Source organism: Porites lutea, chromosome 5 (assembly GCF_958299795.1).
Source record: "Porites lutea chromosome 5, jaPorLute2.1, whole genome shotgun sequence".
In the NCBI taxonomy this organism is placed as follows: Eukaryota; Metazoa; Cnidaria; class Anthozoa; order Scleractinia; family Poritidae; genus Porites; species Porites lutea.
The window spans coordinates 5,640,166-5,664,734 of NC_133205.1; the positions used below are offsets into that span (position 1 = coordinate 5,640,166).

General features: G+C 37.8%; 1 protein-coding gene across 13 annotated transcripts in view; it reads right to left on the reverse strand.

The window, feature by feature from the left end:
• LOC140936547 (neuropeptide FF receptor 1-like) overlaps positions 1–24,569 on the reverse strand; it is a 36,409-nt gene that overhangs the window by 1,979 nt on the left and 9,861 nt on the right. For 4 of the 13 annotated variants that reach the window (XM_073386039.1, XM_073386040.1, XM_073386038.1 and 1 more), the window contains 4 exons: positions 15,710–15,820; positions 4,408–4,560; positions 1,412–1,603; positions 80–568 (listed from right to left, as the gene is read on the reverse strand). In XM_073386039.1, the coding sequence (XP_073242140.1) occupies positions 80–568; positions 1,412–1,603; positions 4,408–4,543 (817 nt within the window). In that variant the 5' untranslated portion in view covers positions 4,544–4,560; positions 15,710–15,820. Of the gene's footprint in view, positions 1–79; positions 569–1,411; positions 1,604–4,407; positions 4,561–4,680; positions 5,015–5,073; positions 5,806–5,852; positions 6,713–9,731; positions 9,844–11,500; positions 11,520–15,709; positions 15,821–18,417; positions 18,527–23,632; positions 23,651–24,569 lie in introns of those variants that run through there. The other 9 variants (XM_073386041.1, XM_073386042.1, XM_073386049.1 and 6 more) reach the window with 9 other exon arrangements.

The following is a 24,569-nucleotide window of genomic DNA, read 5'->3' on the forward strand; positions in this document are numbered from 1 at the left end:
TCTGTAGCTCGGTCTCCAAACAAACTCGCTCCTTGATACCGATCACTTAAATTTTAAAGACAGCAATTATATTAGCTACCTGTTAAACCGAAGTCAAGCCATAGGAATAGCGCGTAAGTGGGCAGCATACAGATGGCGTAGCACACAACAACGCTAACCATCATTTTCAGCACGTTCCGTTTTCTCTTATGGCTTTTGGGATCTTCTGTCACGCCACCACTTGGAAAGTCGTCACGGTCATGCCATAGTCTTAAGATCATTCTCGTGTAAGCTGGGGCGATGAACAACAACGGAAGCAAATAACATGCCAGAAAGAGGAGCAACGAATACGCTTTTCTCAGTTGTACAGACGGGAATTGCTCTATGCAACCGAAGGGTTGTCCAAGCTTGTAGGCCCCCACCTCTGGAAGGGCCACCAAAAACGAGGCCATAGAAACAATTGCTATGATAAGCTTGGCTTGGAATTTTGATAGCGGTGGTGTGAAAGGAAGGCAGATGGCCCGGTAACGCTCAATAGTGATGGCTACTAAGGAACCGGTGGATGCGCTGAGATTCATCACCTGCAAAGCTAAACAGAAAATACGGCGTAGTGTCAGACAAAAAGTGCGGAAATTGTGATCTTTTCACAAGAGTCAGAGACGCAGGGGTATATAACTTTGCTTATGGGGAAGTGGAAAAGACGATTGGAAAGTCAAAATTGCTCGCGCCAATCCGTTTGGAAAGCTATAGAGCGTTCTCACTCCCGAGGTTAGCATCTATGCAAATTTATTGGAAGCCAGAAAAGAAAGCGTTTACATAGGAAAAGCGTTTAACTCTTGCAGGATTGATTTTTGGCACACCAACTACGGCCGCCGTCTCATTGTTTTGGAACACCAATATGGCCGCCGTGACGTAAATTTGAAAACGTTCCACAGAGAATATTGACTCCCATTTGTAGCGACGTATTTTTCCACCCTGTCTTCGGCATATGTGGCTGCACTTTATAGCTGCAGTGCTCTCTTCCATAAGGTCTAATTTCATGTTCAATACATTCTACCGACACTAGATTCTCAACTATATGGCTCAGTGTGTAAATGGTGACCACGCTCGGTTTGCCTGGCAGACTGATCCCTCAAACTCTGCACTTTACAACAAGGCGTTCCGTTTTTGTTTAATTACGTATGTCGTACGTATTGCAGAGTGAAAGTCTAGTGCCCCTTTCATCTAATTTTAGTAAATTGCACGCCTTAGATAAAAATAGCTAAAGATATCTTCTGCCATCCGGCTGCTTCGTGGTACATCCATGAGCCGATAGCCATCTACATATACACGTAGCAGTTCAATACATTAGTCAAATTGTCATCACAGGAGCAAAAGGATGTTTTTAGATTAAACAAATAAATATTATGAACACTAATGGATGTTTACTTACTCGGCATCGTCTTGCACCAGAACAATCCAAACGGCCAAGATTTGAGATGATTGTAAATCAATGTGAAAGGAATGTTGAACAAGCAAACGAGGATGTCCCATACTGCTAAATTTACCAAAAATAAGTTCATAGCTGTTTGCATTCTTTGGTTTTTAAACACAACAGCACAAACCATAACGTTGCCAACTGATCCTGTTGAAATTATAACAAAAAAAAAAGCATAAAGAAAAAGAGAGATGAAAGTAAGGCTGGTTAATTTGATTAAAGCAGATGGATGGTGCTGATGAGTCTATGGAAAACGCTCACGCAGAGAAAACAGACTTAGTCTTTTATATTCGGCACCTTTGTCGTCAGTTTACCCTGCGGTGAGGTTCTCTTGAGGTTGCAGCGAGAAATTTTTTAAACTAAACTCATATGTAAGCTAGCCTCAAATTCTCTGAGTTAAGGGTCTTTCCCTTATTAAGCCTGAGTTGGTGGCCTTATGCCCTGTTAACACCAACAAAACGTATTTAATTAAACAAAGTTAAACACAGAAAACTGAATGACTTGAAGATTCAGGCGATCTTTTAACGCTTTCACTCCCGGAAATGCTTTAAGTCCGCGGTAAAATTCCAAAAAAAAAAATGCAAACTTCATTTTTGAAAGTGCTTGAAAACAAATAGCGTCATGTGAAAGAACTGCCAAAAAGGTTCCATTTGAATTTCTCGCATCACAGAACAATTTTGTTCACAGACTCAAAAGTAGTGAGAATTGATTTGCGACACTACTTCATCATTCATTCTCTCTAATTAGAGAGTGAGAGGGCTTAACATGTGTTCCCATTTGTTTGTAGTCAACAAAAATATGTAACACTTTCAGGAACTCACAATAAAACCTGTTTAACTAAACTTCTTTTAAACGTGTTTAATCCTTGGGGTGATTGGGGCTGACTAGTCGTATCAAAAAACCATTTTGTTGTCGTAGTGTTATTAAGGAAGAAAGAAAACTAATCACTCCTATTAAGTTACGGAAGTGCACAGAGAGAAGGAAGGGACCTGCTGAAATGGACTGGTAGATTTACATCCCAAGGTTTACAAACGTTATTAATTGCAAAGATTATTGTCATTGTGTTTGACTTACAACGGATTTGTTTATTTTATGAGAAATTTAATGTCTTTCTTTGTTGCTACTAACAATTTTAAGTATTCTCCTGTCGAGTTAACTTTCTTTTGAAAGATCATGCCTTCCTGATCATACCTGCCTTGCTGGTGATTCATTTCCACCCATTTTCGAGATGGGTTTTTTGATAACAAAATATTTTAAGTACCTTATTAGAAACGAATTGAACAGAAAAGACGTGCCGTTCTTCAAACACCTAAACAAAGACAAATCTGTTTTCGTAGGATATGAAACATTTCTGTCCCTTTCACAAATCGATTTCACAGATCGGTAAAATCTAAACTGGTGCACAAGGTGGTACTAAATATAATTTGATCTAAGTGTTTGCCAAAATGTAAATCAGCTACATGATTCAGGCAAAATGTAGAGTTTGCGAACTGTTACGAAGTCATGCAAATCACTAAACATAAAGGCAGTGAGGTGGTACTCAGTTTTGATAACGCACTACACAGGAATTGTTCCTGAGGAGAATGCTTTTCTTGGCACTGAACAGTTAACTTGAGATGTGAGTGTTCAATCTTGATATAGCTTTGATAAAAGAGTATTGTAAAACCTTATCAGTTGTATTCAAGGTTAATCAAGCTACAACAGTTAGGTCTAATGTGTCTAATGTCTTTATGACCCTAGATTATTTTTTAGCCATTTCTTTGTGTTCACAATGAATTACGGGGTCCAGCCCTCGTGTGTGTGGTCAACTGACTATGCCGCACTTAATTATTTCAACGCACTTAGCACCCAATTATCACATTTTACAAAATTGACATTGAAGAGGTATGCTTGGAATGCCACTTTGGCGAAAATAAATTTTGCACAGAAATTTTGTCCCTGTTGAACAAACCTCACCTGAACGCTATAGCAAGAGTATTGAACGAGCGATTGCTAAAACTCAAGGAATTTTATTTCCGTGATTACAAGTTTCATGTGTATTTATCTAATTCGTGGGTGTTGAACAATTAGAAGGGAACATTGTTTATTACGCTGTCAAATTATTCAATTCTGTTGACCGACAATCGCTTTGTTTCATAACATCATGCTGAGCAGGGAAATAGTATTCAACTCATGTCTACGGAAGAATCGTGCTGGTCGACAGGAAAGAAAAACCACTAACGCAATATGGCCTTCAGAACTAAGAGCTCTACGTTTTCAGTATAATATTTGATAAAAGTTTACAACAAGAACTTTGACTACAAAACCGGCGGAAAACGCAGTTTATAGGTTTTTAATCAAACCTCATACAGACACAAATTTGGACCATATTAGCTGTCAAAACATTAAGTTCCCATTATTTTCTCATTTGGCGAAACATGGGGTCTTGTTCTTAGTCCTCTTTCTTCAGCCTCGCCTGGTTTAGTCAAAAGGCTTAATTTGCTTATAGAGAAGCGATTACTTAATCTGATCAACTCAACAGCTAAACACTTAAGACTAAATAAAATCACACAGCCAGAAAAAGCCGGGCTGATCGTATCGATCGTTTCAGACTCGGGCATTTCCATTCAGAAACAGGAAATAATTTGTCATGAGTATCCCTCTAATCCATGAAAAACCCTCAGAATTCGAATTCGAACCTCAGTGTTGCAAGTTTAGAAACTCAAATATTCAATGTTTGCTTTTAATTACTCTAAGTTAAACAAAGATTTACATTTTTTGTAATGCTTAGTCTGCGTCAACGAAAAAGTAACATTGGTAAAATGGCGGAGTGTAGATCTTGAAAAAAGATTAGGAGACAGAGAGCAGTTTATTGAGCAAAAAAGGAGGTTTGCTTGATTTAAGGCTTCGAAGTTATTGACGACTTTCGTACAGCGAGGCGAAAAGAAAGAAAATTATGAATATGCTCTTACCTACGATAATAATAATGCCTCCAATAACCCAGCGTAGTATTGCAGCCCAAAGTGGATCGTGCACCAGCTCCCCCGGCTCAGTTGCTGAAGGTGTTGCTGTTACATTACTGTAGTTTGAAATCGTTGAGGGATCCATCTTAAAATCAGTGAGTTCTGCACGAGTACGAAAAAGAAGGACAAATTAACAAGTGATCCGAACAAGAGTGTTCTTCGACGTCCTATAGTGATCATTGGAACGTGACCTAGGATGAACAAGTAGCTATGGAGGCTTACAAAATACTTATGGCACTCCAGAAGTCCAAGGCCAGCTTATTGTCTCCCCATACTTTACCAAGACAGTTATGCCACGCAGGGCAGAAAACGTCATATGCAAATAACTGCCCAATTAATAACTGTAGTCACAAAAGTTCGGACAAACTTTGCGTGTACCGAGATGCACGATCTATTCTTCAGTCTTCCGTCAACAATTCGCATACGACTTTTTTTTGCCATTCAATCACGAACCCAGCCAAACAGTTCGATGACATTTGATTGACTGGAGACTACATACCAAAACATTCCTTGTAGACAACGGATGTTATTGTCAAAAACCACACTATCCCCCTAAAAAGGTACAACGGGCAACAAAGGCCAAACGCCAAGTTGCAAAATGAGCTCTTTATGTACCTTGGTTAAGAAGTTGGACATCAAAAGAAGCGTCGTTTGCGCAATTCAAAGACGAACATGCAGAGTTCTTTTAACAGTGCATTGAGTCCTAATTGTAAAGCGCTGTCTTGCTCTGTCACCTTGAGGTGTCCTTACCTTGAAAAGAGCTAGGCAAAGTGACGTCATATAGCAGGAGGGCAAATTGTTGACTTCTTTGTAGCGCTTTTTTTATTGCTAAATGCCAGTCACAGTGGGGAAACTGAAAAGCCTAGTTTCATCAACGTGCTTTTTATGTTCACGCGATCACTCAATTTTACTCCTTCGTACTGTACATAGTTCCATAGAATCAAAACAATAAGGCGAGTGTGCTTGACCAAAATTATAACTTGCCTTTCAAGTGGTTTTATTCAACGTTATATTGACCAAGAAACCAAAATTTGCATCTGACTGCCCAGTAGAATACACTGACAATAGCGATAATCTGTGCAGAGAACAAAGCTTTTTCGCGAATAGAAACAAGTTTTTTGCGTAATATTTTCACTAAGAGGAGAAATGATTAGCTGGTCAGTTAATTGAGCAGTGCCAGTTTTTTGTAGTTTGCGGATGTTAAGCAAAAACTAGTCGTGTTAAGAATCCTCTTGAATTAATCGTTCGTTTAACGTTACATCTATGGCCTCTTCAACGACGTTTATTTACAAGTACCATAAACAAAAGAAGCGATTTTCTTCGTTAGCTGCTAAATACGATAACATAAAGGCTCTTCGTTTTTCTACTCTTTTCATAATTTCAACTTCATGTACCTTTTATTCCTGGCTGTTACAGTTCCTTTTCTTTCTCATGTACTCCTTACTGTATTCTTAACCAATGTTGCTGGAATGCGGTATCCTTGATATCCGGAGTAATCGACTTACGTTTTTATGGTGTACCACTTGACGAAGCTCGCTAATCCTAAATACTCCCCATACATTAAATAGTAATCATTGAGCGGCGGTCATACCATCAGTATTACGTCTGTGACCTTCGAAGATAAATAGTGCTACTACGTCGTTGAAAAAAGCCAAGCGCACTTAAAAAAATTTCGACCAGCTTTTCTATGTGGGGACAAACACGTTCAAGATATCGAACCTGCTGAAATGGAGTATTTTACGTCATATTAACGCGTCACGGGATTAGTTTCAAGTGCTCAGCTTAAAAGCTTTCCTACAGTTCCCGAAGTGAAATTTAAGTAACTTCCCAACAGCAGGGAAGTATATGACTTGGAGCGCACGAAGAAGAACTGCTGCGATTGCAGTCATTTGTTTATGTTTTTTTTTCTTTTTCATGCTAACATACTCAGTTCCATTTACATAGCTGTACGTGCCTCTTAAGGGTTTTTTAAGGACCAACTTTTAAAAGAACATTGGCCAAGTCTTAATCACTTTATATAATGCAACGTCCCTCTGTGCGTGATGAATGGGGGCGAATCCCAAGAACACGATGGGGCTGATAGTTTACGTGCCTTGATTTGTTTTAGTTTGCATCTAGAAAGCTATCGAAAATAAACCTGCCTCCAAAACCTCCTGTTTTAGGAAGGACAACATGACCCAGAAAATATCATTTCCGGGTATTAACGGAAACATATTTTGTTTATAAAAGAACCTGCCTGATGTGTCTATATATTATGGTTAAAACTCGGAATCCACGAATGCCATGGTCGATAATAGATTAACTAAATTTTATTAATCAGGTCGCATAACCAGTCACTAGAATAGCCTTAGTTTTTCGATTTGTTAGCAGTTTTGTTCTGGGCGAAACGTAAAACGTGCCGAGGGAAAATAGTCTTGTAAGCTTCATAAAACTCGGGCTGACAATGTAGCCCTTCGTGAATTGTCTAACTTGCTCTCTTTTTCCATTTATTGGCTCCGGTGCTGGCAACAGGATATTGTGTCTTGGTCAAGTTAAGAGAGAGTTCATTGGGTTAATTGCATTTGTTTTGACTTAGACAAACGTGATTGTTTCTTTTTTAGCTCATTAGGGTAGCACTCGGGATAATGCACAATAGCTATGACAGTAAGGAGTTGAGTGAAGTTTTGTGCCTGCAGCATGCGGTTCTTTTCAAGCAAGACCTTATCGAAGGATTTAGATGCTAAAACCAATGGCGCGACTCCTGATCTTACATTTGAGATATAGCATTAAGATAACTCTACATCAAAAGCAACTCTCTGAAGGGTTATCGTGGTTGCATATGTGTACTTAAAAGACATTCCTAAAGTTTTGACCATTACCTGTGTTCATTTTGTCTACGCTTGAAACGAAAGAGCTTGCTAAGTTTATTGGTGACTTTAAGTAAACAGCGTAACAATAAACTTTGACATCTGTTATCTTTTTGGTGATAACCTTGAGTGTAATTAAAGTAAAGCGAGCCCCCCTAGCTTTTGAACGATAGCACGCGAAAATTTGCTTTTCATTTGAACAAACTCCAGAAATATGCTACGCAACATTACTGACAAACTTCCTTTCATTTCTGCCACTGGGCAAAAATCACTTCTTGCTCATATGAGATCAATTTGCACTAAACAATGAACCATTGAGTTTTTTATTGATTTTTGTTTTTCACATTCCTACTTTTTCTTACCAAAAAAAAGCAAGGTCACTCGACACTTGTCTTTGTGGTCTCCTAGTTATCAAGACTGTAAGAAAGTGGGGCGTGGTGAAGAACAAAGCCGAGGGCTTTCAATTCATTGTACACTAAAATGCCAATTCTGCTGTATTCTCGTGATTCAGTCTTAAACTGGTGAAAATGGTGGAAACTGGTGAAAGGAAACCAAATCACGTTCGACTGACTAAAAATGTGCTTCGGTTTACTTTTAAGGGATCTGAGTACTTTCGTGGGAGTAGTCGGTCACTGAAGCGTGCTGTTCACACGAGCAAAACAACGGCTTACTGTCAATTCTCACTTTAAGTTATACTTAAAAATAGACACATGCACTTTAAAAGTCTTAAAATATATGAAATGTATATTAGTAGAGAAGCTCGGCGGTAATCGGAAGACGTCTGCACACAGCGTGGGCAGGTACATGAAACTCGGAGCACGAAATGCTCAAAATGCCCAGTTACTGCCAGATTTGATTTGTACAGGAAATTGGTTAAAGCTAGCCACATTTCGGTGATCAAACGATAAGATGCAAAAATGTTCAGGCTACTAGCATGATTTGCTCATGAAAAAACATTGCCTTGTTGGCACTTGTAAAGCATGACTTTCAACAGTGTTAAATAGACGCAATCACCAGAGCTCACAATTTTTCTATCTACAATGCCATATTTAAAAAACCATTTTGTATAAATTACGTATATTCATCGATAATGAGTAGTATCATGACAGCCCAATTTGAGAGCCTAGGCACCGCTTTACACGGTTTGATTACTATCTACCCTTTTTGGCAGACTCTCAAAACGGAACAGGCAAAGAGGCGGCCTTGCATGCACTCAGCTCGTCCAAAAAAATTTACCATGGCCTGGCCATAGCCATATAGATTTCTTAACATTCCTTAGTATAGGATTAAGGTTGCATAAAGATATATTAGAAAATAAAGGTGTCAAAGAATATTTTGCAATTTATAAGGCCATTTTATAATATACGAAATTTCCGTTGATTAAATTCGTCTACATGTAAGGAAGACGCGATTAAGCGATTAATGAGCGTTCGCCGTTTTTTCGGCGACTTTTTGAAAAGCTAGAAGCACGCCATTTTAGATTTCTCTCAGAGAAACCCAAAACGTAGACTAGTGTATTATAATTACACGAAGAATGAAAGTGAATATAAGGCGAAAATTCAATTCAAAAATTCTCTTATTACTCTTCATACTTTTAAAATAACTGTTATCCCATAATGTATGTACACGTATTGGATAAAAACTCGCGTGTAGCGCAACTATGGCTCGCTGCCTTGTATGTGAAAGTTTCTTCTAGTACTATGCCACTGTTATCGAATATGGAACAAAATACCAACTATACTTTCGTTTATTATCGATTTTTGTAATACAGTCAACTCTCGCCTTGCGGATACCTCACTATAATAGACACTCCGATAACACGGATAGCAGCTAAATCCCAGGCAAAAATAAACTACAGACGTTCAACCGAAATAAACTCCTGCTATTACGGACACTCGCTAATGAGGACACCAACTGGAGGTCCCACAGTGTCCACTATAAAGGGAGTTGACAGTGTTATTGACAGCATGTTTCTGAGATGAACGATTTTAGTGGTAGATCAATTTAAAATTCTTTTAGTGAAAACAATGAGTTCAGCAGGTCACTATTAACACTACCTCTATGTAAACAAGGAATATTTATCATTGATCATTAACGTTCACTTTTCTGTTTAATTAGAAATCAAACGGTAAATTTCCTTCAAGGCAGATGTCATACCATTGTTTGTGAAATTGTTCTGAATTCTCTGGAGATACGATGAGTTTGCTTTGATTGCTTCACAAAAATGCCGGTGGACGATTAAGACCTTTTTGCAACGATATAAGAACCCATCATTTAGAAACGGTGAGGCCCGGTGGTGCTCACTAAATTTTTTTTTTGTACACCTCAAATTGACAACACTTGCAGCTTCTGATTAGCAGCGAAATGAAACGCTAGTCTAAAGTTTTCGTAACTGTCATCAAAGCACCAAGGAACATGCACTTTTACCTGAAAATGATCCAGGATATATCCTTGAACGGCCCTCCAAAAGTTAATTGAATTCTGTGTAAACGACCACCGCGAACTTGCCGTGGTGCTAATTGGTCCTTTCGGTTCACTCTGGCACGCTACAGAATCAGTCACGAAACGAGTCACTATCACACAAAGTATTCCCCCTGTTATTAATTAATGAAATTGTCATGGTATGGGTGGCAGTTTTCCACTCCAACTGTGCGACTTTCATTCACCGTCTGCCTTAAATTTGACGTGGCTTTGGGCCAGCTGTTTTACAGAAACTCTATCAGAAGAGCGATATGTAGAAATCCAGAGGACCAGAATGTGTTTAACCTTGCTGAACTATCGTTTTGTTTCAGTATAGCAACCAAAAAGCCTCGGTGGTGCCCTTCAGGACTCACAGAATACCACAATACTGAGGCAAAAAACTCGTGTGACCTTTACAGCCTAAGCCTTTTTCACCGCTTTAACCTGTCGGTTTACTTTTCTTTGAGCTGACTGATAAATGAGAACTGACAAAGATTTTCTGTTTTTGTGTTCAAAAAACCTTGCATCGTTATTTTAAAACCTTTTCTACGTTGTACTTGTCTTTTCAACACCATTAGAATTTAAACGCAACATACACAGTAACAGTACAGTTCGGTTATCAGAATTCTGGAATCTTCCAGCAAAACGTGCACGCATTCTGGATACACGTGTAGGGCTACGGAATAGCCTATCACCTTCAGATCCATAGAAGTGTGCCTTGGTACGTTGTGAATGGATGCAAACTTCTTTTTGCCTTGACAATGTATTTCAATAGCCAGAGCAGACGGCCAGAAACTAGACTTTTGACCTTTATTCTCGAAGATCTCACTCGTGTATTTCATTGATAAGGAAAGGCTAATAAGTTATCTTCCTATAGGATTGTACAGCTCTCAGTCAGTTGTCCACATTTTTGTAATTCACGTTACTGCAATTTTGCCTTGTTTTTCAACACGTAAAAACAAATAAATAAGAACATTGCCTTGCTCATGAATTGAGAAATTGTGCTAGATATGCTGCACCTGACACAAACTTTCCCAAAGCCTGTTTCTCACTGTTTGGTACATCCCAACAAAGATCACGTAAAGTACTATTGTCATCTATGTATGTTGAGCTGCATAACGTTGAAGGTTTTCGCTAGACTGTCAAGGTTGGGCATAGCTCCCTCTGATCATTCTTAAAATATGCCAATTCTGGAAAAACTGAATATGTTGATTAAACACCTGGCCCCAAGAAAACGTTCATCTGTTTGGTGGCCAAAAGCTATTTTAGTACAAATAAAAAATCATGTTTAACTGGCCTAGGACCCTTGAATACTCGTTCACAAACACACCGTTCGCCAGGCCAACTTGATTAAACACCTGGCCATGGCCCCAAGAAAATGTTGCGACTAATAGTTATGTTTTTGGTGACCAAAAGCTATTTTAGTAAAAACAAAAAATCATGTTTAATTAGCCAAGGACCCTTGAATACTCGTCTAACAAACACCACGTTCGCCAGGCCAACTTGATTAAACACCTGGCCGCAAGAAAACGTTGGGACTAATTGTTCATGTTTTTGGTGGCCAAAAGCTATTTTAGTAAAAATAAAAAATCATGTTTAATTAGCCAAGAACCCTTGAATACTCGTCAGCTCTGAATACTCGTCTAACAAACACCAAGTCCGCCAGGCCAACTTCAGGAATACGTAAAGGGGGGCAATAAAGGGAGAATGTGTTCAGTTGAAAAAAAATACGGTACCTGGATCCAGGACTTCTTACTTCAAAGTTGGTAGTTTCTTGCTGCTAATAAATGTACGAAATTCTGAAGTCTTGACTGTGTCACGCGGCCAACACAAGTGTGGCAGACAAGTGATAAATGTATTCTATAAAAAGCGGATTTGTAAGGACCTTATCAGAGGTCTGTCACGGTGATACATTGGGAAACAAAATTGGATTTACTCGGTTTAAGACCATTTTATGTACTGTCTTTTCAACAAAGAACCGGAAGTTTTTAGCCATATAATTACCTATCAACTTAGCTTCCAGCCTAGTCATTGCATTCACTTTCATCTGATGAAATTTCCAACGGCTTAAAAAGCAAGTTACAGAGAGGCGTTTCCTGTGTGCACTGCTTTTTGTTATTTTGCGACAATGTTCAGCGCCCACGGAATCTTCAATCTCTCTAACCGTAAAATAGTGGATTTGTTCACGATTATGTCATAAATGTTCTTTTCTTCCTTCACCGTAGCGACACAAATTGGGCATCTCCAACTCTCTTTCCCTTTCTTGAATTACTCGGAGATTTCATGTTACATGTCCTCTAAATTCATCAACATGACATTTATTCATGATACAAGTCTATTAACTACAAAAATCTTTCAAAGTGGACAGCCCATAAGCAAGATAACCCTCAGTGATGGCTTTGTGCAGTACTTGTCTCTCTCCCTCTCTTTGAAATTTTCTATAATTTTTAAAGGCTTAATAAAGCGACGTAGACACCTAGTACCTAGCTTCCTCTAGCTATCACTTCCTTCGATGACCTACAAGAGATTAATTCAAACGATGGGAGAATCATCTCACAGGGTGGTTTCACGCCTTTAAGACACAAAACGATTACAAGAGAAATTATCAATACCTTTTTGAAGAGTAATTGCACGCCTTCTTTATAATCGCAAGTTAAGTGCCAGCCCGTGTAGTAAAACTGCCTGTATTTACCACAGTGACATAAAACTTTTCTATCCCATGGATTGAAGGGTAAAAGGGGCAATAAATTCCACGAGAAAATTATCCTGCGTGAATACTGTTACGATCGATTGATAAGAGCGGAAGGAGAGGAATCCCATCGTTGTCCGATTTTTTTTTCTGTACGACGCACGCGATTAATTAAACATTTAATTGAACATATAAAATTGTTTAAAACTATACTTAACCAGTAAGCACGAAAACACAATGACACTGCATTAAGGCTTGCTAGCTTTTGTAGTGTACGATATTTGTCATTGCTGTTGCCGAATAGATTCATCTTCCTTCCTATGTCTCGAGAGTGAACTACAACACCTGGTTGATCCTGCTTCTGGCGCTCACAGTTGATCGGATCAAATGCTGTGGGAACGGATGCATGCTTATAGTCTTATACGCATAAAAACAATTTATAGGATTGTGTTGGATGAAGTCAAATGCAAGCGAGATGTTTAGCTCTTTACTTAGAACTTGGATAAGTAACTCTTATCACCACTGTATCACTATGTCATATCTGTAAGGAAATCTTACAAAATGAAAATTTAGTAAGTTTAAAAGGCTTCGTTGATTTTCCCCGGCGTCTGCTGCTTTTTTCTCGCCAATACCACTCCCCTCATAATGGGTCTCCGAGGGTTGCATATCCGGTAAAGAGACAGGTAACCTTTTTCAAAAATACCTCTCCTAAGATCAGGGTAATGACCAGTAGAATTGTGATAAGAATGCCTGATCATCATGACTAAGATTTCACTGTTGTCTTGACAAACGTCTGAGGCGTTTCCTGTTCTGTTTGGTTGTATTTCATTGGAAACAAGGGCAGGAATGTATGAAATAATCGGTTAATAAAATTTAATTACCTTCGCATGTCTCAAAATGTCGAGCTTCTTTTAGCTGAAGAAGCGCTTCGCGCCCACGGAAAATTTTGTTGACAAATTTCGAGAGCAACACCCTCTTTCGGTTTTCAAACACGGAACATTTAAAGCAAACTTTCAAAACGTTAAAAGTATTAATAGCTTGGTAATCAGGTATAAAACTTTCAGCAGTGAACGTAAAAACCCGATTAGCTTTGAAATAGTTTGTTTGGCTTTTGCAACTGAATTTCTCTTGCTTGACCGTGGTGAAGACTGAAACGTTCTTACCCGGCATTTATTCCATGCATGCAGCAACATACGAGTAGCGAAGTGACCTCATGTCGTGGCAGAGGAATGGCTGTTTTTGTCAATGTTTTTTTTTAACGAAAATGTTGATTCATAATCAGGAGCCTACTACTACTTTAATACCGTAAAGTATGTTCTCATATCAGTAACGCCGAATTATTTCGATAAATTGATAGGTAGAATGAAAAGCAGGGTTTAACTTGTGACTCAGCAGTCTGGAATTGGAAATATTATATAGCTGGATATTGTTTCCCAACAGCGCGCACACTCAATGGTTACGTTACTTCGAGGTCACATGACATCTAACAATGAAACTGTTTTGATCTACGAGCTGGCAACATTGCAAAATCTATGACGTCAGAGGGAACCAGTGAACTGTTACCAGCGAATGTTGATCGACGACCGCCGTTACAGCGAGGTTTTATAATGAATTTCCAGCTTCAAATTTCCTTCGGGAAACAGTTAATTTTGTTTCCCTCGAATCTCAATGTTTCCCTCGGTACCACTCACTAAGTGTTTATTATTAAACTGGGAATTTACATCACAAAATTTGCTTGTCTCCCCCCCTTTACGGTGAGACAACATTCAATATAAAACTTAATCTGGTCCCTGTTTTTAGGAAGGCAGATATTTTGAACCAGTCCTTAATATCAACAAGGCGCTTTCACTGTTAGTCCACTGAATATAGCATTGGTCAGGCTTCAAGCTATGCCGTGAGACTTAGAAACTCGAACATTGACTGCAACTAAAAAGAACGTTTACCAATCTCTTTAAACTTGTGGTAACAATGAAAAGTAAAAGTCACGATAGGGAATCATACTTGGCAAAGGCACTCTTGGGTGAAAATTTCACCGAACTGAAAATTCATCGGGCAGTCTTTAAATAACTGTTAGACAGTAATGAATTTTTAGTTCACATTTCCAATTGTATGTGTAATGTATAATACTTAGATATCGTCCGCCATACGACTAAAATGTTTCATAACCATAACCATATCGCTGTTGTTTATATTCAATTCGCGAAGGCTTCAATACAGACCGACAGACAGACATTATAGATCTGAAATTTGGTCATCAGGTAAGGTTTTAAAGATAGAAGATCGAGGATGACATGTTCGAAAATTACAAAGGAACAAAAAATGCAAATTTGCGACTATTCGATACATTGCTAATAAGTCTAAATATTTCCATATCGTTTTCTAACCGACTTCAACTCTTATCAGGATTCAGATTCATTAAATCACAGACTTCCCGCTGATTAGCATGAGAAATTTAGCAAAAACTCAGGTGAAAGAGATAGGTTGTGTCGAAAAGTTCATTATCGTTTAAAAATATAAATCTGAAGGATATTCTTGAAAGTTTTAATTCTATTTTTGAAAGCAAATATGCTGTCATTTTGACTGAATATGACACCAAAATGTCAAACACTTCTCAATGTACTTTTAGGCCGCTGTATTATCACAGGCTAACCTTAAATGAATTTGAATTCATTAAGAAAAGAAAGTTAAAAAAGGAAACACGATGTTATATCGGTAACTGACGTTGCAAGTTTTAGTTTAATTGAATAAAAAAAAACAATTTCTTCCTTAGTCACGGATTAAAGTTTTCTCAAGAAACCCTTCTTCTTGCCATCAATCTCATCGACAGCATCGAGAGCTAAATTGTGAAAGAAATGTTATCGGTACTGATACTTATAGTGTGCGTCTACGAAAGTTAATCGCACGTAATGTGAGCTCTGAGAACGTTTGGTAATGTCGGTGATTTCTCATTTTAGGTGCCAACAAAATGTTTGTATACCGATTTCCTTTCTCCTGATTTTTTCACAGCGAAGGACCTGATCTCGGTATATTGAATTATTTCGTTCGGTGAAAAGGTCTCCTTTAGTGAAAAGTTCCTTTACAACGTTAAAACTTGCAAGGTTATTCTTGACGGAACACGCATGAAAGTACTTGACAATACAGTATTTAACATACATTTGGAAGGCCGAAGGGTAGATAAAGCGTGAGAAAGGAAAAAAAGGAACGATGAGAAGCAGTACAAAAAGGAATGAAAAAATAAGGAATGCAAGACACACACCTTTTAGTAGACAATTCCTGTTATCTTCACTATAGCTAGCTCAAGTCAGTATGGCTTTCGCTGACGCTCTGTCTTAATTTAACTCCGTCGTGCCTATCATTCAAATCTAGCCTGTAACCAAAGACAATAGAAGCCAAACCCCATTAAAACAAAAGGAGTAAAATAGAGGGAGGGGTTAGATAATAAGCACAGCATGAGTCCAGGCTGTCGGAACAAATCAAATCCAATGATATAGCAAGTGTATCAAGTGTAGCAGCTGCTACGTTAGAATCGTGACTTCAGGCTCTTATCTCTTCAATGAAAATCTCGCAAATGAAAGGTACATCAGGTTACAGGCCAATTCATCTCCGGGGGGATGTACTTCCTTATAAGAGGCTAATGGGGATGAGCCGCTGGATGGGGTCGCATTTTCACGACTGGATTGACTATAATGGAGTCGCATTTCCAATAGAGTTACTAGAATGGGGTCGAACCTTTTTTAATTTGGGGGTAAGACAGCTCTTCATATTTACGGTTAGAAAACGTACCAAAATGTTTGTAATGTGGGTGAAAAGCAAAGTGTTCTTCATTCAATATATCGTAGATACATAAATAGAAAGTGACTAAGTTGGGATGGCGAAAATTATGTATTTGCCCAAAAGTGACTAAGATGGCGTCTATAACTTGGCCACAGAATAGACTATAAATGGGGTAGGGGCTCTGAGAGTCCAGCGGGCACATACCCAGCAAAAAATAAGCCAAGTACTCCCCCCCCCCCCCGGGAATTCATCATGCAATGTAATAACTATTTCGAGTGAGCGCACTACTAGGGTGTCTCGTAACAAGGCCACGCTTCAAACGTGTCTTGAGTCATTTAAATAGGTACGTGATTGAATTAACTTGAAGATTCGTTTAGCAGATCTCTTAGAACATACATGCCGGGCGATACATATATTAATATATTTGGCCAGGGTTCACAAGTCGGTTTTTGTTTTACCTCTTCATTTAGAACTGAGAATGTTTTTAATTTACTTTTAATTCATAATGCTGAAAATTTGGCTTTAATTTTCCATGACTTGAGGGCTAGCTCAGATTGATATTCGGTTTAATTTAACAAAAACAAAAAACTCACCCAGGAAACTTATTATCTACTGTGAAAAAATCATATACTTTCAACCCTAAAGAGAAAACTCTTTGGCCTTAAAAGAGATACGAGATTAAGAATTAAGCCACATATTAAGTACTTATATAGTAATCTAGTGTACAACGGATTTACAAATGTTGTAATAAATCGGAAAGCTAATTGGTTCTTGAATGTATCACTAAAAATGCAAGGTCGTAACTTTTTGAAAGTTTTCGCCACAAAAAAAAAGAAGAAAAAGAATAACTGTGATTGATTTATATACAAAAAACTTAATATTCATTCGATGTAAAATATTATCAGCTTCTGGGCGCAGATCATGCGGACGCTAGAAGACATAACGTGACTAAACACACTTTTTGCATGTATTTATTTATCTTTTTCGGCATTGTCATGGTCAGTGAAATCTGTAATCTTACAAGGGTGATATTGCCTTTCATATATCGCTTGTCTATAACCTACAGTGACTTGGCAATTTGTGTTATGTAGTTGTATTTAATGGAAAACAGACAGCACCTATTAAATGAGTACTACTTTCGAGATTAGAACTCTTTTCTGACAGAAATGCTAAAATGTGAAAAAATAGATTTTAAACCTTTCACAACTAAGTGACGTCATATATACTAATTTGTTCTCTGATTGCTCCTTTCCAAGTCAATACTTTCCCTAAGCTTGTAACATTTTTTCCTGGCGGGCACCTGTTTAACTGTATCAGTATGTGGTTTAATCCAACGTTTAAGCCTTAAAGATTTAGCGACTTACAAAACAGAATAGTGACGATGGCCATTATACAAGCTGAATTACGCAGTTAAAGGATTTATGAAAATGTACGTGTCAGTTTTTGCATGTAATATGTATGACTTTAAATCATTTTCACTTGAGTTAACGCACGAACTGAGTTTCATACATACAGGGTAAGATGATTGTATTTCATCTCTTTGTGATGTACATTTAGTATTCACTTCAATTTAAGTCAAAATTACTTTTAAAGATTTCTTTCTCCATAAAGTTACACACCCTTTTGCAAATTTTTAGTCAGTAAAACCATTCTAACAGTGATCAAAAATCTTTGTTAATAAAAGATTAATTAGTGGGTATTCATTTACGATTTATTTCATTTATTGCCGATTGTTCTAATCGTTTGTTCCATGTTACAGGTCTTGATATCTAAAGTGGCCGTTTTATAACGGATGACTTCCGCGTAGGACATGAACATGAACAATTAATCTAGATGCAAATTTATCACATGATACTCTCACACCAACACATCGGTGGTCGTTTTTGTTATTCGCACGACTTGGTAAAACTCAGCACCGGCTGTTGTTTAAACCCAGTTTGGTTTCTTTCCACAGGCAAAAACATATCCTAAATTTTATTAAAGTGAGTCTAGAAGTAGGAGATAGCTAGATGAATTAACAAAAGCAAAAAAGTTATCTCGAGTTTGTAGTTCAGAAAATTTGAACGAATTCCTGTGACGTTTTTGAGTATTCTAATGTTAGTGAAGGTTTGTCAAAGAATGACGAAGAAATTTAAATAGAGGCGATTTAAGTTTTAGAAGAGTACGAGAATAGACAATTAGATTTCAAACCTCCAGCTGGAAAAGGTAACAACCGATTATCGTAGCCTGCTTTTCGTGGTCATCACCACAGTCAACGTCTTGGTTCTCTTCAAGGGAGTCTAAAAAATCGTGTGTGACTCCTACATTTATATAGATAGCCAAATATTCATTCAGCTTGATCTGCCGCCGGATTTATTTTTTATTTTTCCCTTTTACATTCGTCATAAATACTTGCATTTTATACGCGTGAGAACACATCCAGTTTCTTTTTCTCATTAGTTTAATGAGTCTGGCCATTTGCTGGGAGTCCTTGAAAACTGGCCATGCCGCAAATGATTAATTGCCAGGCGTATACGCGTAAATTATAAACACTTGAGATATGTGATTGTATCTAGTGTATGTTGCGATATCTCCTGCAGAGTTCATGTTAAAGGGGCTGGATCACGCTTTTCTTTAAGTTCATTTTGTTAATATTGCCTGTTACGATTCATTATGCGCTATGGAACTTAACGTTAACGAAGAGTTACTTAGTGTAAACGACAAAATAACAGGTTCTTGTCCAACAGATATACTTCGCTCCCAAGCATTAAATCAATCGGTTACAAATAATAAAAATAAACTTTGAAAAACTGTTAGGCTAAAAAGTTTTCACAATCCCACAATTTCAATTCGCCGTAATCTTTTTCAAGTCTCTCCATCCGTGCTTACTTTTATATTTGCTGTGTTATTAATACCTTCTTTTAATGTTTTGAGCGGTTATTTTTATGTTTTACTCAATTTGATGGCAGTTCTTTGTTAAAAATTTTAATAAAATTGGTGACGCAGCCTTTTTTTATTTAACCATGGAATATTTTTGCCAGATGCAGGTCAAATGTTCCTTATTATCGCTCAATTCTGTCGTGAACATTTGTCGCCGACACAGTTCATAAACTACAGTATATTATCGCCGACGCTCTGAGTAATATATATCACTGACGTGTTTCAATGGAAGTGACGAACACCCGATCGTACTTTAATGACTTAATTTAAGATATAGAGTAAGCATAAGCGGCCAAGTGGAACACGACATTTAATAGCATTCCAAAGCAGCTTTTATTTTTTAAACTCTACATACCAGTCTCATTAGAGTTATAACGGCTTCCGAGGTCTCTTGATGAGTTAATCTTACTAAAATCCTTGATTTTCAGTCTTTTTGCAAGTATCGTTCTCAATTCGCCCATCACGAGTTAGTAAAGAGGTTTAATTTGTGTTTAAATCACCAGAAAAATTATACTAAGAAAGCTGACACACATAGTATAGTATACCTTAGAACCTTATACCGTAGTATCTGATGTATTGTCACTTTATTTATTGATTTTATAGCTTCAGGAATGTAACTTTTTTGTCTTATAATTGTTCAACACCGCTGCTGGCAGTGACATTTTTCCTGATATTTAGTTTCCCGATATGCTAAAAATGCGACAAGATGTAAGCACTGAAAAATAATTTAAAGCAAAACCACGTGGCACTCCAATTACACCGAGTAAATTTGCTGGCAGAATAGTCGTTTCTTATTTGCATATTTCTCAGTCATTAGTTTTAATAGAGTTTTGGATTTGTGTACTAGTTCGCATCAAAATTATAGAATATCATGAAAACGAGAAGAATGGCAAAATTATGAAATTAACATTTCTAATAACTATGACAAAAGAGATGAAAAAGGGGTAAGAATTCAATCTTTACTATGTTGAATTGGAGTCTTTGCATTCAATCTGCTCAACTATGAGTCATTTCGCGTCTTTAACTTGTGTTAAAATGCACTTAGATCTTCCACTGAGTCGTTCAAATAACCATCTGAACATTTCACTGAGTGAATGCGGGGTTGGGCTGACGTTCTTGATTCTACACAATAGTTGCTACTACCTTTTTAAGTTCTTAGGGAACTCTTCTTTGATGGGCCGGAGTTAACAAAATTATTGAACAACATTGTCGAGAGGAAGGACGGGATAAGTCAAAATTAACAAGGTCAACTTAAGCGTAATGAATTACAGTTGTGTGCTCAGTGCCCTGTCCTTAGAAAAAAAGCGAGGCTGGAACCATAAGCTAGAAGCTATAGTCGGGTACATTTCCAGGGCAGTCGCCTTCTATGGGTTGTCGTCATTTCCGTTTGTGTTGCAAAGAAATCATACATTATTATAATCAATAAAGTCGTGCTTGTTAGAAAACACGACACAAATTGTATCAAAATATGAGAGTAACAACAAGAGAATACACCCAGTTAGAATGCATTATAAGCACTTCCTGCCGCGTCAGTCACCGGTGCTATATCAATCAGCCACCGTAAGTCAGAAAGAGACTTCCTATAATAATCCGTCAACTATCGCAAGTTAAGAAAGTAAGATAGAAATGTATACTACACAATGTTTTTGAGAAACCACGCTAGACGCTTTGAAAATGTATTCAGTAGTCTCTCAATTCAATGCGTAGTTTCATATGAACTGGGCATGCGCAATACACTTTATAATACAAAATGAGGTACCGCAAGGTCGAGGCTGATGTTAGCTTTCCCGACAAGAACAATACAATCACTCCAGTAGGGCAGAAATAAGTCATTATTAACCATATCAGTTTTGGAGGAAGCAATAACTGACCCCCTTGTCTTATCGTGGAGGTAAACTGGTCTATCTTAGAGTATTGTCAAATATAGTAAATTATTCATCATCTTAAAGAGCTTTTATGGGGTCCTCACTGCTGCCACTTCACAACTGAGCAGAATTGGCAAAATAAAGATGCAACCGTTTCTTTTTTCTTTTCCCGTTCTTACTGTCGTATTTTCGGCTTTACACATGAACTGTAAATTATTTCGAATATTGTTTAACATAGACCGAATTTTTAAATTATGTGGTTTCTCAATCTAATATTGAGGTACGCGGGATAGTCCTGCCATTTTCGAATTAAACACACTCATATAATTAAGAGAGCAAATTAACGTCGTTTGAGTGTTACCACACTTATCATAAGACAGCAAATTAATCCGTTTAATTATGGTTAAATTGGTGTGGCAAAGGCAGTCGCACCTGTGACGGGATATTTAGTGGCGAAATCAATGAAAAGTCTTCAAGAATACTTGAAGAAACAATACGTCCTTGCTCTTCTCAACTGGTTCCAAATGGCCAGACTGGCAATTCAAATTCTTCTGGAACTAGTTGAGAAAGAATGAATGCTTGAGGTCTCTCCTAACCATGCAAACCAGAAGCTGGTCGGTAAATATTAATATTTTGTTGCGGCGTTGAAACAAATATATTCCTAAGAGAACAAATTCATTTTTCAACGGCCTCCAAACAACCTTAAAACTGGTATCAGTGGCCGAGTTTATTGACGTTTTGCAACTTCTTAAAGCGCAAAAAGAATGGATCTGACATCCTTTCCTTGAAAAAAGTGATATTCAGTAAATTGAGCCACCATTATATTCAAAAATAGATTTAATTGCCAATTAAGACAGTTCGATCATTAGTGACCATTTCGTTTAGTTCATTTCTTTTATGATAAGGCCTTAAAAAAAATCACAGTTGTCTATGATAATAGTTGAGATCATTTTATGATCATATTTTCCATTTGACGAGACGTGTGGCATCTTTTTGGTTCTGATAAAAACCCCCTCCCTCCCACCCGCCAGTGCTCATCATGCAGCAACAATGGTCTAGTTTTTAAAGGCAAATACTAGATTAGTATAGGTTGTACGGGAAGACGTGCAAGAATCCGGAAAGAATCTTCCAAACCAAACTTTTCGGTTTCGAAGCCTCAAACCCTCAGACAAAATCTCTCCCTCGTTTAGCGTAAGCTGAGAACGGTCTTTTAGCCGGAAACTACTATAAACAACATTAACAGTCACTCAAATTATGCTAAGCGATGTTTTTTAAAACTAAACAGTTATCAGTGATCATAGCGATTAAAGGCAAGGACTAAGTGGAAATATATTGGTAAAATTTAACAAACATCATTTATTTCTAATCTGCGACATGCATGTGTTTGGCTTGTTCGTACGTGAGGTCATTTTTTAAATGTATCAATCCATTGTAATTTCTTGTGATTCACTTGTGACTGAGTATTGCAAAAACAACGTGCAGCCCTAAAGGAGTAGCATAATTATTTACAATCAAACTTTTAGAAATTTCCTAGAGTCCAGGAGGTTTGCTTTTGGATATCGATTGCCATCTCAGGTGCATCGAGGGGCCAACTGAACTGGAAAAGACAGCTTCACTCAAATAACAAAGAAAAAAATTATCGAATCGATAATTAAAGCACGCTAACCTTATCTGAAATATTGGTACATTTTTTTTTGCGATTCAGCTTCTTTTGCCCTCGGTTACTGACGTTTCTGAGCGGCAGAAAACCAGTCTACTATTAATTCTGCATGAAACACTGATCTGAAAACTGGTCGTTCATAAGTGTAACAGAATGCAATGAATGAACACGTACATTCTCTCGAAGAGGCATCCGCAACGAACCTTAGCGTAGATCGATGCAGATATAATTTAAGACTCAGAGAAATATATCATTCGGGGTCATCAAGGTATTCTGCATCGGAAACAGAACAGACAAGAAACAATGACGCAAAAATTGATGTGAGTATTTGTCTGAATATAACCTCCCGGTTCGACATGATCTGATAAATTAATTAAAAGAAGTGTGCTTTTACAGTGCCTGTTAGCTGATCAGCGATGAAGCTTACATCGAAATATGTAGACCTATATATAATATAACAGGCTTGTGACTTGTCAGTCATTTGTATCGGCGATACCCATTGTTAGTGCAATTGAGCTATAACTGCGCTCACTTAGCTCCTTCTGACTCTATAGAGAAGTTTCCATCTCTGTGGCTATTGTGACGGCTGTCCTTTGCACGTATATTTTAACGCTTATAAGAATTGTTTGAGTGGGAAAATTTGGTGCTATTTCGTGCTTTTTTCTTTGGCCTTTATAAAAACGAACATACAAAGGGACACATAAATTTCTCTTCTCAGTTCAGCCTCAAAGCCCGGGCCCCAAATGGACACATACAACATGAACATGGCGATTTCTTTTAAACATGTTTTTCGGAAGCGTAACTAAAATAGTGCTAAGCCGAGTTAGTGCTAAACATTGGATGATTCAGTCTTGCTTGGAAAGCATAAAATAGCCGTCGCAACGAAAAGTAAAAAGTAAATTAAGATTTTCTTTTATGTATGAAACTGAGCTGTCAACTACTAGCAGATTGACCGACCTACCGTAAATCACTTGACCGCTTGCTCTGTTCCTTAGCTGTTTTTGGACTTTATAGTCAATTTGCGCCGTCGGTCGTCCCTTCTTGTAAGACGGCTGGTTTAAATTCTGCGGAGCAACAAAAATTTATAAGATTCCGTCAGACTAACTTACAGTACAACTGCAGTAATTTTTCCACGCCGAGACAGATGGTCAACTTTTCATGTTCAGGCATACTACAGTGAAAGTTTCACTATCCGTGAAATTTTCTTGAAGCTTCATTTCTATTGATTACGCATTGAGGATTTCAATAGTATAACTGCTAATTTGACGCAATAAACGCAGAACAGGTGTTTTGACTGACTGCTTAAACAGACGACGATCAGACTAGCCTGTGAGTACCGTACTCGGGCAGTAACTCACAAAATTGAGCAACGTAAAACCCAGAACATTTCAAAAGACACAAGATCAGTTTTATTTGTTTAACCTTTCCTTTTTTCAGCTTGTCTATTTCGCTGCAAAGCAAAACGAAAATATAATCAAGACTTGGAGCTTGGAACAGGTTTGGCTAAATGTAGATAGTACAACACATCTTCGGCCACGAGCTGTTTTGTTTGGTTGTTTGTTTTTTCAAAAGTTCAGTGCATGCGTCTTTCTTGACGGAGTACCATGATTTTGTTATTGTTTACGAATGACGTAGAAACGAATGCTGTTGTTGTTTGTTTGTTTGTTTTTATTTAAATTTGCCGTCTTTTATACTAGATACGTTTAAGCCAGATTATGGCACCGGCTTTGAAATGTAGTTAAACAAAGACCATTTTCTACTTCGGTAGGCAGAGCCTGTCGGTGTAGACCTGTTTTTCTGATGGAGCTGCTTCTTCATACACTGGCAAAACTGAATGCGAGGCTATAAGCATTATAGCAGCGGTTTAATATATATACAGTCGTCAAAGCCCGTTAATA